This window comes from Coloeus monedula (assembly GCF_965178545.1).
Source record: "Coloeus monedula genome assembly, chromosome: 4".
Classification (NCBI taxonomy): domain Eukaryota; kingdom Metazoa; phylum Chordata; class Aves; order Passeriformes; family Corvidae; genus Coloeus; species Coloeus monedula.
This window is the reverse complement of record NC_138784.1, coordinates 13,556,291-13,568,572: the sequence shown is the minus strand read 5'-3', so window position 1 is coordinate 13,568,572 and position 12,282 is coordinate 13,556,291. Positions and strand designations below refer to the sequence as shown.

The window sequence follows — 12,282 nt, the reverse complement described above, 5'->3', positions numbered from 1 at the left end:
AAAGAGTCTTTCCAGCCTGGTCATGTGTGCCCTCCACTTCCCTTCTGCTGGCACTTGCCCTCGGGTGACTCCGTGCTCAGTCACACCGAAAAGCTTGGGCTGGGTGATTTTGGTTTTTGTTCGTTGGGTTGGGTTTTTCTTTTAGTTGCCAAAATGACTGTAAAAAAGCCACTGGAGGTGAGGGACAAGAGTGGGTCTGGGTGACAGAGGGGATTAGTTTGGGTTAAATCTCTAGTGAAACTAACTCAGAAAATAATCTCTGCTACCTTCTGCTCTGGATGTGTCCTGCAGTGTTGCTTCTGTGTCAGGTCAAGCCTGCAAATCTGTTGCATATAAGCTGGGTGTGCAGATCCTGAGCCAAGCTGTGGTGATTTGAATGCGGTTCTTTGTTGGGCCAAGGGCTGCTGACAGAGACGCTGCTCGCAGGAGCACAGCCAAAGGTTGTGTGTGACTTTGGGGACCCAGCAGTCCCGTTAAAATCAGCGGAGCCACTTCAGGGGCTTAAACAGTATCAGAGCCTAAACATTATAAACTCATCAGGACCTGCTTTTAACGTGTATTCCACAACCCCTTATCATTCTCCTGGCTGCTGTAAAATGATAAGGAATAAGAAATTCTCCCTGCGGGATCACAACCAAGTTTCTGGCTTGGGCCGTTTCTGTGCACACCCCCCGTGCTGATGGCAGCAGCAGTGCTAGGACACCTGGGAGGTGGGGGCTTGGCAAACACAGAACCTACAGCCCCCTTCTCGATCTTCCCACAGAGGAGATGTCAGACCTGACCGGCAACATGCCAGGAGGAGAAGGCAGGCTGGTCTGACAGAAGGGGCGCATGGCTGCAAAATCAGGAGGCACATCTGAATGAAGCCAGCAAGGAATTGCTGTGCCCTGGCAAACGGCCCATGCTGAGCGTTTGCTCTCAGTTGTGTCCAATTGTTGCAAAACGTGGAATATATAAAATTGTTCTTAAGGAAGGACGTTCTTTGGTGTCTGATCTTTGTGTACTTTGAAGCCTAACACCACTCTGGTCCGGCTGTGGTGGGATCGGGGCCGTTGTTTCCTGCAATGCTTTTTACCCGCTTTTCCTGCACCCGCGTGGGTCCGGCGCACCAGGTGCCCCGCAGGAGGGGCTCGCCCGCCTGGCCGCAGGTGATGTTCGGGAGGGCCCGGGCAGCCTCCCGGTGCCCGCCCCCGGCCCTCCGGGGGTGTCCGGGGCTCGTCCCGCCCCCGCCTCCCGCGGACTTCCCGGCCGTGGCAGGGCGCTGTGGCTGCAGCGGTTCCCAGTCCTGCGAGCGGCTGTGAGCGCACACGGCGGGCTGGCCCCGCTCGCTCGGGCGAGTGATTCCCCGCTCCCGGACTTGGTTCGGCTCCGCGGGCCCCGCAGCCCCCGGGCGGGATCGGGCAGGGCCGGGCGGGCTCTGCCGGCAGAGCCGATGTCCGCCGCGCCCGTCCGGTCCCCGACGCTGCGGCCGCACAGGATGAAGAAAGAGGAGTCGTTCCTGGGCAAGCTCGGCGGGACCCTGGCCAGGAAGAAGAAAGCCAAGGAGGGTGAGTTCGCCGGCGCGGAGGGAAGGAAGGAGCGTGCTCGGGGCCGGCTTGACTTGTGGCTGCTCCGCAGTCCCGTCCCGTCCCGTTCCTCCGCGGGTGCAGCGGCGGAGCCTCTGAGCCGCGCTTTGTTCGGCGGCCCCGCGGAGGGGCCGTGCCCGCCCTCCGCCCCCGAGAGCCACAACGCGGCCGGGGACGGGCGTGGGGGGAGGCTGGAGCGATGGGGGATGGATGGCAGCGATGGGGAGCGGCTGGAGCGATGGGGGATGGATGGCAGCGATGGGGAGCGGCTGGAGCGATGGGGGATGGATGGCAGCGATGGGGAGCGGCTGGAGCGATGGGGGATGGATGGCAGCGATGGGGAGCGGCTGGAGCGATGGGCAGCGTGACTTCAGCTCATGTCGTACGTCCGGGAAGGTAACCCCAGAACCCGCTTTGTGCTATAAAATAAATTTCTGGTGACCAGTGAGACTGTGGCTGTCATTTTCCTGTGGTCTGAGAGTTGAGGAAGCCACGAGGAAATGGTTAAGTCCACCCGTGTTTCTTTCCAGGTCTGCTTCATCCATAAGCTTTGTGTTGATGCCGGTACTTTGCCCAGAGTAATTTTCATAACCAGATACATTCATCAAACCCACCTGGCTCTCAAGGACTCCGCATGGGCGCACGTACCCCAGGCTGTATGAGTGTGTCCATGTGGGATGTCACTGCTGGTGCCAGCTGGGCAGGGAGGTGAAAGCCTCCCCTTCACTGCAGAGAGCCTGGAGAAGTTCCCCAGCCCGAGCCCAATGCACCAGCACCCACACTGAGGGGCTCGGTCCCTGTTGCACACCCCGACCTGGGGTGTGGGCATGTGTGTGAGGTGTCCCCAGAGCCGCCGGCCCCTGGCCAGGGGCTGTGCGGAGATAGCGCCGCTATTGCTGTTGTAGATAGGGGGGTGTCTCCTTGCCAGACTTGATAAAGCTGGCCCGGTCCTGAATACACAAAGTGTGCCCTTCCTCCGAGCGCAATGTCCTCTGGGGATGGTGTGTGCTGCTCTCTTTGGCTTCCCTGACTCACCAGTACTGGTTTCTGTGGAGAAACTGCCTCCGTGCTATCCCCAGACTCCTGGGATCTGCCAGCAGGAAATCTGTGTGTCCTCGCCCTATGGCTTAATGCAACTGTGACTTGATGGCTGGTTCAAACTGGCCTTGGTTTTGTCCTAGTGTCTGGTGTGCGTAGCGTAGGGATGTAATTCAAGTTTCAGCCTCCTTTCAGCTGGCTGTTGAGCACGTTTTGCCCATACTGAGTCTATGAATTGCCAGAAACATTCAAAAGACAGCTTTTTAATATTTAAAAACACAATATTAGGCCTTGAAACCTGGTTCAGGAAAATCATTTCCCTTCCCTTCTGCTGGCTGTTTTGGTGTAGCTTACTGGTATTTCCTTTATTATCTATTTTTAATCAAGTTTCCCTGACGTGGTTCTTCCGAGGAGCAGCCGAAGCGGTTGGGCCTTCCTGAGATGATCTCATTTGCTTCCGAAGGAAGATGGTGGAAAAAACTCCTCTCTGGCGCGTGCTCCAAAAAAGCGCGTGCCAAAGGTGACTTCTAAGCTGAAACGCGTTGGCAGCTTCCCTTCTTAGGCATTTCAACATCACCAGGCCCTGTTCTTGAGGTGCCCACTTTCAGCAGGAGCCACCCGCTGGTTTGGCTGAGTTTGCCTGTGGTTTTACTTACTTGGGTGGCCACGGCGCCTCATGGCAATGGAAGGGCCTCTTTTGGTTGCTGTGCCTGGTCCTTGGCGGGGAACCACATCAAAGCCTCGCAGCTGCGCTTCTGTCAGTGTCATGGGGAGGAAACTGCAACACGAGGGGCAGCTTTTCGTGTGAATATTCCTTCCAGTCTGAAATGTGACTGTCTGCAAGCCTGAGGACCCACTGGTGGGTGTGACATTGCCTGGTGCTTCAGGCGGCCCAGCCCCTTTGTTGTGAAGGGAAATGGCTTTTTTCCCTTTGTGGGGCAGATCTCTAGGGGAGGCTGTCCTAGCCATGGCTGTGCTACCGGAGAGGGCCAAGAGTGATGAGCTGGGGGGTCTGCACCAGGGGAAGAGAGCCTTGAACGTGGCTTCTGGTAGGGCCTGGGCAGCCTCAGGAGCAAATTTCAGGGCTAGAAACTTTTTTTTTTTTATGTGAGTGTGGAGCAGATGCAAACTGGAAGCTCATCTGAGAGGCATTCTTTGAATGAGTTGCTAGACCTTATAGGAGCCGATGTGGTCAACGTTTCCCCATGTGCTCAGCCCTTGGGAATTCCTGGCCTTCCTCCAGGTTTCTGCTGGGTTTCCCTGAGGGGACCAGCAGAGGTCAGAACGATCTTCCCAAAGCAAATCCTGCCCTCTCCATGGCAAATTGGAATGCTGGCTGCTCATTTGCTGCAGTCTGAAATCATCCTTGCCTCTTCTGCCTCCATCAGCACCAAAAGCTCCAGCCTGAGGGCTCTTTATACGTTCTGCCTTTTTATTGCAGCTGTCAGTATCCCAGCTGTGCTCATACAGTGACCTTTAACAGGGTCTGTGTGAGAGCTAAAATTCACTTATATCAATCCTTTTCCTTTTTGAGCACAACTTCTGAGCGACACAGCTCAAAGCTCCTTGTAATGATACTGAAAAGGTTTTTATTTGTGGTTTTCATGTCTTTAATCACAGGTCATAAATAACCATGATGTGTGGCTGCCAACCCATGAGCATCTAAACTTAAAATTTTTTTTTGACTAATTCATAATTTGCTGCAATGCATTTTTGGAGAGGCTCTGTGGGGAGAGGAGAGTTCATTAGGCTTGTCAGGGTGGTCAGTGTAAGCTGCCACCCTGGCTGTGTGACAGGAGGGTGGGTGAGGTTCGTAGCAGGCTGGTGATGGTCACTGTGGCAGCATTCAAACTCTGTAATTCAGCGTGCAAACAGCTTTGCTGCTGCTCTTGCCTTAGCTGCGTGCTGTGATGCTTTGTGGCTATGCTGAGAGGTGAGGTAGGGGTAAGACTGGTCAAATTCATCAGTGTTTTAAGTCAAGTTCTATACATTGCTTAACTGTTTGAATTTCTACCCCAAACCTCTGCTTTATACTGTTACACTTTGTATGCTTCTGCGTTTTTCTGGCGTTTTTCTGGTTTTTATGAACAGACTTTTTAGGCAGCCCTGACTCGAGAGAAAGAGCAGCTCGTGGGGAAGCCGTTTTTACCCTGGTTTCCTATGGAAGGTGGGTGAGTGATCTCACTGTCTGTTTGGCTCCTCCCTTCCTCTTCCTTCCCAGGAATATTTTTAACCCCTAGTTTGGGTAAAAATGCCCCAGGGAGAAAAGTCTTGCTGATTATTAATGCCTGCAGGCTGTGCCAAAATGGGTCACCTGTGAGTATTTAGTGGAGTCCTGCAGCAGGAAAAGCAGCAGGTGAGTTCAACCCTACCATGCTACTACTAGAGAGTCCTCAGGGAAGGGACATGGCCAAAGAAAGGACAGGAAAGGCCATGGAGAGCATGGAGGGAGATTTGTGTTCCTAATCTTACAACCAGTCACGATGCCCATCCCTAGAAAAGTGGGGATGTGTCAGTTCCAGTGCTCTGCGACCACTTTGGTTTTTACTTCTCCCCTTGTCCCCCATTTAGGCCACATGGAAATCTGCAGGTATCTAAGTTTGCCTGGTGTTACTGTTCCATGGCTCTGTCTTGGTGTATCTGAGGTTTCCATTAGATATGAGGAAGAAATTGTTCCCTGTGAGGGTGCTGAGGTCCTGGCACAGGTTGCCCAGAGAAGCTGTGGCTGCCCCATCCCTGGCAGTGTCCAAGGCCAGGTTGGATGGGGCTCTGAGACACCTGGGATAGTGGAAGGTGTCCCTGCCCATGGGCAGGGGAATGGAATGATTTGGGTGTTAAGGTCCCTTCCAACCCAGACCATTCCATGATTCTGTGATTTGGTCTTTCAAGATGTGCCACCTGTTCAAGAGTTCCAAAATCTGCTTTAAATACCTTAAAAAATTGTTGGGAGTTCTGGCAGGGCCCATAGAAGATACAGTTGTTAAGCCAGATGATTCTTTAGCTTCTTTTCAGATTTTGTAAAATATACTGTTTCAGGTAGTGCTGTGTTTCGACTTCATCTGCAAAAGGAAATTGAAAAAATCTGCCCTTTCCTGTTTGTCAGTGATGCTGCTGTACTGAAATAAAGGACGGGGTTTGCTGCAAGCTTCACTCCCAGCCTACTTGCAAAGCTTGGTTTTCTTTTCCTCATAACACACTGTATGAAAGATCTGGGCAGCAGGTGTTTGGCTAAATAAGCTTTCTATTATTGTGACTCTATGTGTGTGTGTATAGCCTATATGGGGAGTCAGTGAGAGAAATAAAACAATCAATTGCTTAGTGTTGTGTCCCAGTGACATGATTGAGGGTGGGCACAGCGGTGAGAAAAGTGCCATTTATTTGTGCCTGGAAATCAGTAGGAGAGGGGAATGAAGGAGAGAGAGAGGGTGGGATTATTGCAACAGGAGCTGAATAAGGGGAAAGTTTTGTGCCTATCAAGGGAGGCTAAAGTGCTGTTCTTGGCATCTGTGTCTCCATGAGATGTGCTGATGGTGTCTCACGCCCTTCTTAATTTGGTTTCCATACTCAAAGGATGTGGCAGCGAATTTTTAGGCAGATGGAGAGACAAATACAAAATGTGTAGGGTCTGATTCTGTGGTCCTGTTTCACACAAGTACATTTGCTGCAGACTGAGAGGATGCTTGGCTGGAGGAGTGTGTCTGTGCATTGTGATGTGCTACTGCTGCTGAAATATCCCCACAGCAGACAACATGAGTGCTGGTTAAGTGGAATTACTTGCTCTTTAAGAAAGGAATTTGCATGTAGCTATATTGAAGCTACATACTGTTCCAGATATGTGTGTATATATAGAAAGTCTGTGCAAACATATCAAGATTCATATTTCAAGCTCGATTTATTATCCTTTCTACCACTGACTTACACAGACCTAAATTTCCAGTTGGAACCTGTGTAGCCTAATTGCTGTTTCTCCCATAGGGCTCAGGCCTGACCTGGTCTGGTTTTAGTCTTGGTAGAGCAATGCTGTTTTGGGTTCTGTGTTCTATTCTGGCAAAAGCTGTACTGGGAATATAGTCTGTGTCAATGTCTCAGCTGAAATGAACTTTACATGCACAAGAATTGTGCTTTTAACAGTATCATAACCCCCATATTTTCCTCCTGTAGCTGCACTTAGGCTAGGGTGGTTCACCCACTGCAGCTTTAGGCACAGTCTCCTGGTGAGGCAAGAGAGTTTGGAATTACAGCTCCAAGTTTTCATCCAGACAGAATGCAGCAAGACACACAAAATAGTTCTATAGCTCTTCAGTAGTGTGTTGAAGAAATGCCTTGCCTTCCTTTAAGGAAAACAGACATTTAATAGTCATTTTATTTCCAGAGTTGCAATCTTTAAAATAAGATTCATTGTAAGAATACTGTTAAGCTTCATCATAAAACCTTAGCAGGGTGGTTATCAACACTTCCAGTTTTCCAAAACCAGAACTCCAATCCTTTTCTCCTTAAAGTCTACCCTTATTTCAGAGCAATCGTTCAATGATAGCTAAAGGATTTATTAATTATGACAGCTGGAGAGAGACTTTTAGACGGGGGCATCTGGCTGTTTGTGTTCCAAGGAGTGTGTGGGTGAGAGCCCTGTGAGACTGATGTATGGAGAGCTGCACATGGCCTTGATGGGAATGGGGGGAGCTGCAAAGCCACAACTCCTGGAAAGTCTCTCTGAAGGGGGGACTCTTGATCTCCCTGGTGAATCTATGCAAGGACATCAGGCTGTCTTCTGCAGTGCATGATCATGAATACATGAATCCTACTGACTGTGTGCTCGTGTTTATAAGAGTTGTGATATTTAGATCACTTTATTAATATACATGCATCCTCCTGATTTGCACATCGGCAATGGGACAGTCCAGAAGAGAGAGTATAGTTATGCAGAGCAATGCTAAAAGCCTTTTTATGTACTTCAAGAACTGTTACAGGCCAGCTGATCTGAAAACAGACAACGCTGGTGGAGTTTTCCAATGCACTGCTCTGAGCTGTGGATTGTACTTTGATGTTAGGAGATTTGGGAGATTAGCTGGCAAGCTTTTTTCATTGCAAAAGCATGTCAGAACAACTTGCTGCTAAGAGATGCAGGCTTATGTGGTCTGAGGCAAACCCAGGGCAAGGCAGAGTCTGCTGGTTGCAGGAATCGGTGTTTCAGCAGCCACAGCTTTGCTGTTCAGCTGGAAGGAAAGCTAGTTGTGTACCTTGTGCACACAAGTGTCATGGTCACAGCCGAGGAGATTCAGGTGTGTAGCTGGGGCAGTCCAGCTACTTCAGAGCTGCCCATGTGGGATTTGGATGCCAAATTGCTGTCAGGTTTCCAAAAGGAGCCAGTCAAGTGTACAGAGCTCTCAGGCATCACTAGAAACCTTGGCCTGCAAGATTCCCAAGGCTGTCTCTGTCAGGGTTCCTGGGATATGATGTCTTGAAGGGGAATGTGACCATACAGAGACACTGTCATGTATCACAAGGAGGAGTTTTCTGCCTCCCCTGTAACATCATCGGTTTGTGATCCTTGTCACTCCTGCAGTGCAGGAGGGGCTGTGTGTTCCTTCTCAACCCTGGAGTCTTGTTCTCTTTTCAGCCCTCAAGCTCCTCTCAGTCATTTTAGGAGACCTGGAGGTCGGCAAGGAAGAAGGAAGAGAAATCAATCATGTTGCCTGTTGGGGTCCCTCCCCTGCCATGGAGCCCTGGCAGAGGGTCCCTGGGAGGGAGGCACGGGGTTTCCCTGGCCCTGCTCAGCCTCGTTCCCCATTGGTTGTTTTGTGTTCCCCTGCACGGGCAAGGACCCTCGGGTCCCGTGACTGCCTCAGTTCCTCAGCAGAGCCCCGGCCATGCGGCTGGAGAAATAAACATCTCTGAAACATCTACCAAGAATCTGTCTGTCCATATATATTTCCTTTCCACGGGACTCCAGGTTTGATACATGCGTGTTGCAGTATCCCCGCTGCAACAGTTGCCCAAAGGCTCCTCCTTGTGCTGACCTCGTAACTTCCAGGTTCTTTGAGCTAACAGGATCTGGGTGTTTTGTTACAGAAGCCAACTACCTGAAGGTCACTGAGGTGTTTTCCAGAGAGTGATCTGACCTGTGCCAGTGTCAGGATGAGGATGATGGCACCAGCTCTGTTCTGCTCAGCTCTCACAATGTCCACATGCCTTGCTCTGCACAGCCTTGAGCTCTTGTGCACGGTGACCTTGGTAGTTGCTTATCCCCACCCTCGTACACCCTCTGCCTGCTCTCTGCCTGCTCTGTGAGTTGTGTTGTGGACATGCACTGTCACTGATGAAGCTCAGCTTTCTTCTCAGGGCACAGCCCAACCGAGTTGTTTACTCTCACTTACAAGGGTTGTGCCTCCGTGGCAGGTTTTCCCTGGGGTCTCTGTGGTGTGTGGGGACTTGCCCTTGCTTTGCCTGCTGGCCTGGTAGAGGCCTTGTGTCCAGAGGAGAGCTACGAGTGTCCAGAGGAGGCTACTAAGATGGTGAAAGGCCTTGAGGGGAGTGTTTTGAGGAGCAGCTGAGGGCACTGGGTCTGTTCAGCTGGAGGAGACTGAGGTCTGAGCTCACCAGGAGCTGCAGCTCCTCCTTAGGGGCAGGCACTGATCTCTGCTCTGTGTGACCAGGGACAGGACCCAGGGAATGGCCGGAGCTGTGTCAGGGTGGGTTAGGTTGGGTATCAGGCAAAGGTTCTTCCCCCAGAGGGTGCTGAGGCACTGAACAGGCTCCCCGGGGAATGGGCACGGCCCCAAGGCTGCCAGAGCTCCAGGAGCATTTGGACAATGCTCTCAGGCACAGGGTGGGATTGTTGGAATGTCCTTTGCAGGGCCAGGAGTTGGATTTCGATGCTTTGTGAGTCCCTTCTAGCTCAGGGTATTCTGTGATTCTGTGGTGGCTGTAGCATACCTGCCTCTGGTTGTTGTCACAGGCTGCATCAGCACTTCTGCCCTGTGCTGAGGGAGCTGTGAATTGTTGTGGTGAGGAGGACGGAGGTGGAAGGGAATGAGTGGGAGTGTGATCAGTGGGAGAGCACCACTTTTCAAGGGGTTCTGCCAGGTTGCCTTCAGGAGGAGTTTCTGAACCTGGGTGCTGAAGCTCTGCTCAGGACAGGCTGCTCAGGGGCCATGGGCAGGGGGTCTAAACCACCAATTCTGTGTGAGCAAACCCCGTTTGCCTTTGGGAATGGGCACAGCACTAATGGGAACTGGGAACAGAATCCTCTGTGTTGCACAGCTAATAGGCCAGTGGCCTCTTAGTGATCTATCTGCCCAGGGTGAAGCATATTGTGCTCAGGTATAGATTTCCTAATTTGTACTCTTCTAATGGCCAAGTAGAAAGCTGCAACCTAAAATTCGTGACTTCTGTTGTGTATGTCTAGTTTGGCTGGACAAGTATGATGGAAAACACGTGGTGTCAGCCTTTTGTAATTTGAATCCTGTGAAGTTTTGCTCTGAAAACCAGATGTGGAGAGAACATGCACATCTGGCAACATGTACTGGGAGCAGTGGGTCTGTATGCTCTGGGCCCTTAAATCACTGTCACTTCCTCCTGGAGGAACAATGGGGCTCCTAATTATAAATCCTGTACACTGATTTGTTTCCATGAGCTCTCTGCAGACCCCTCTCGAGAGGCCTTAGGCTGAGAGGGGAGATTGGATTCTGGTTTTGGCTTTGCTGGTGGTGAACAAACTGGGAATTCAGTTTTGCCTCTCAATGATTGTTTCTCCAGGTCAAAAAAGGTTTCTTTATAATCCCCAAGACCTGTCTGGCAATCAGATATAGACTGCTATAAAAACTCTTTTCAATGTATGCTGCATGTTGGTTATAAAACAAGCAGACTGTTCTGGCTCCTGGAATCCCAGCTGCTTCTTTAGTGCTTCTTTCATTGTGTGGCTGAATCATAATGAAATCCACTGAAAAAAGAAACAGTGTATTTTCCATTATAGCTGCCATATGGCCTTATTGCTAATTTTTAATTAGCTGTGGGATGGTTGCATACACAGTTTATTTGGAGTAAGGAAGTAGACTGAGAACTGGATGAGGAGATGTCTGCATAGAGGCATGGTGTCTTTTAGTGTCTTTAAATAGAAGAATGTGTAATGCTCAGAAAGCCTTGTTCCACTAGGTCTGTTTGGCAGAAGCATGCATTTGTACTATTAGAGATGCAGACGCTTCTATCATTTTAAAATAGAATAGTGTTGTTTACTCTCTGGTTTGCCTAGTCCAGCAGATGGACCTGGAGGCTTTGCAAAAGTGACAAGATTTTTGTCAAAAATGATGGGAAAAAGTAACCACTCGCACTTTCCACCTAACATTCTCCCACAGGAGCAGGGTTATGAAATTGCACCTCAGGATTGCTGTTTGCCTTCTTGCCCGTGTATGGCCGCCAGTATTGTTACACTGGATTGGTTCCACTGGAAAATTAGGCATGGTAACACTGTAGAATTTGGTCTGACAGGAATCTTGATGCTCTGCTTAGAATTCTGGTGTTAAGTTGCAAAAGATCATCGAGTCCAATCATTTCCCCAGCACTGCCAAGTCCATCCCCAAATCATGTCCCTGAGTGCCACATATACAAGTCTTGTAGGTGCCTCCAGCAATGATGACCCCAACACTTCCCTGGGGAGCTGTTCCAGTACTTGACAGCTCTTCCAGTGAAGATGTTTTTCTACATATCCAACCTGAACCTCCTCTGGCACAACCTGAGGCCATTTCCTCTTTGTTTGATCATTTGTTCCCTGGGAGCAGAGCCCGACCTCCATCTGGCTGTCCCCTCCTGTCAGAGCCAGAAAGTCCCCCCTGAGCTTCCTTTTCTCCAGGCTGAGCCCCTTTCCCAGCTCCCTCAGCCCCTCCTGCTGCTCCAGCCCCTTCCCCAGCTCCATTCCCTTCTCTGGACTCACTCAATGTCTTTTCTGCCATGAGGGGCCCAAAACTGATTCTGGGATTTGATCTGCTCCCTGACCTTGTCTTCCAGCTCAGGGGCTGGGTACAACAAGGACAACCAGTCTGACTGTTGAAGACTGAGGCAGGGAAGGCATGGAGTACCTCAGCCTTTTCCTCAGCCTTTTTCATTATGTGTCCCCATTGTATCCAATAAGAGGTGGAGATTTTCCTTAGCACTCCTTTTGCTGCAGATGCATTTGTAGAAACATTTTTATTGTCCTTTATGGCAGTAACCAGATTAAGTTCTAGTTGGGCTTTGGCCCTCTTAATTTTCTCCCTGCATAACCTCATGACATCCTTGTAGTCCTCCTGCATTGCCTGTCCTCCTTCAAAGGTGATAAACTCTTTTCCTGAAGAATGTCCAGCCTTCCTGGACCCCTTTGCCCTTCTGAACTGCCTCCCAAGGGACTCTGTCCCCCTTTGAGACAGAGGTACCCCATCTGTTTCCAGCAGGCTTTGTAATGCAAACTGACCCATGACCAAAGAAATCCAAAATTCAAGACCCTAACCAGACTTGGAGCCAGGTATTGATTGATTTGCTGGCTCTTCCTGTTACTTCCCTCATCGTTCTCTGCAACTGGAAGGATAGGTAATTAAATTAGGTAATTAAATAAGCTTGGGTCATGGAGCCCTATCATTGGGAAACTGGATTTTAATTGCGTCCAGGATGTCATGCTGCAAAATGGTCCTGCTGTGCCAGGAGCAAACCA

General features: G+C 50.4%; 1 protein-coding gene across 1 annotated transcript in view; it reads left to right on the top strand.

The window, feature by feature from the left end:
- Positions 1–1,432: 1,432 nt before the first annotated feature.
- Positions 1,433–12,282, top strand: part of PARVB (parvin beta) — a gene marked incomplete at its 5' end in the record, with an annotated part of 55,143 nt that continues 44,293 nt past the window's right edge. The window contains one exon of the mRNA XM_082280331.1: positions 1,433–1,547. Coding sequence (XP_082136457.1) covers positions 1,433–1,547 — 115 coding nt within the window. The remainder of the gene's footprint in view (positions 1,548–12,282) is intronic.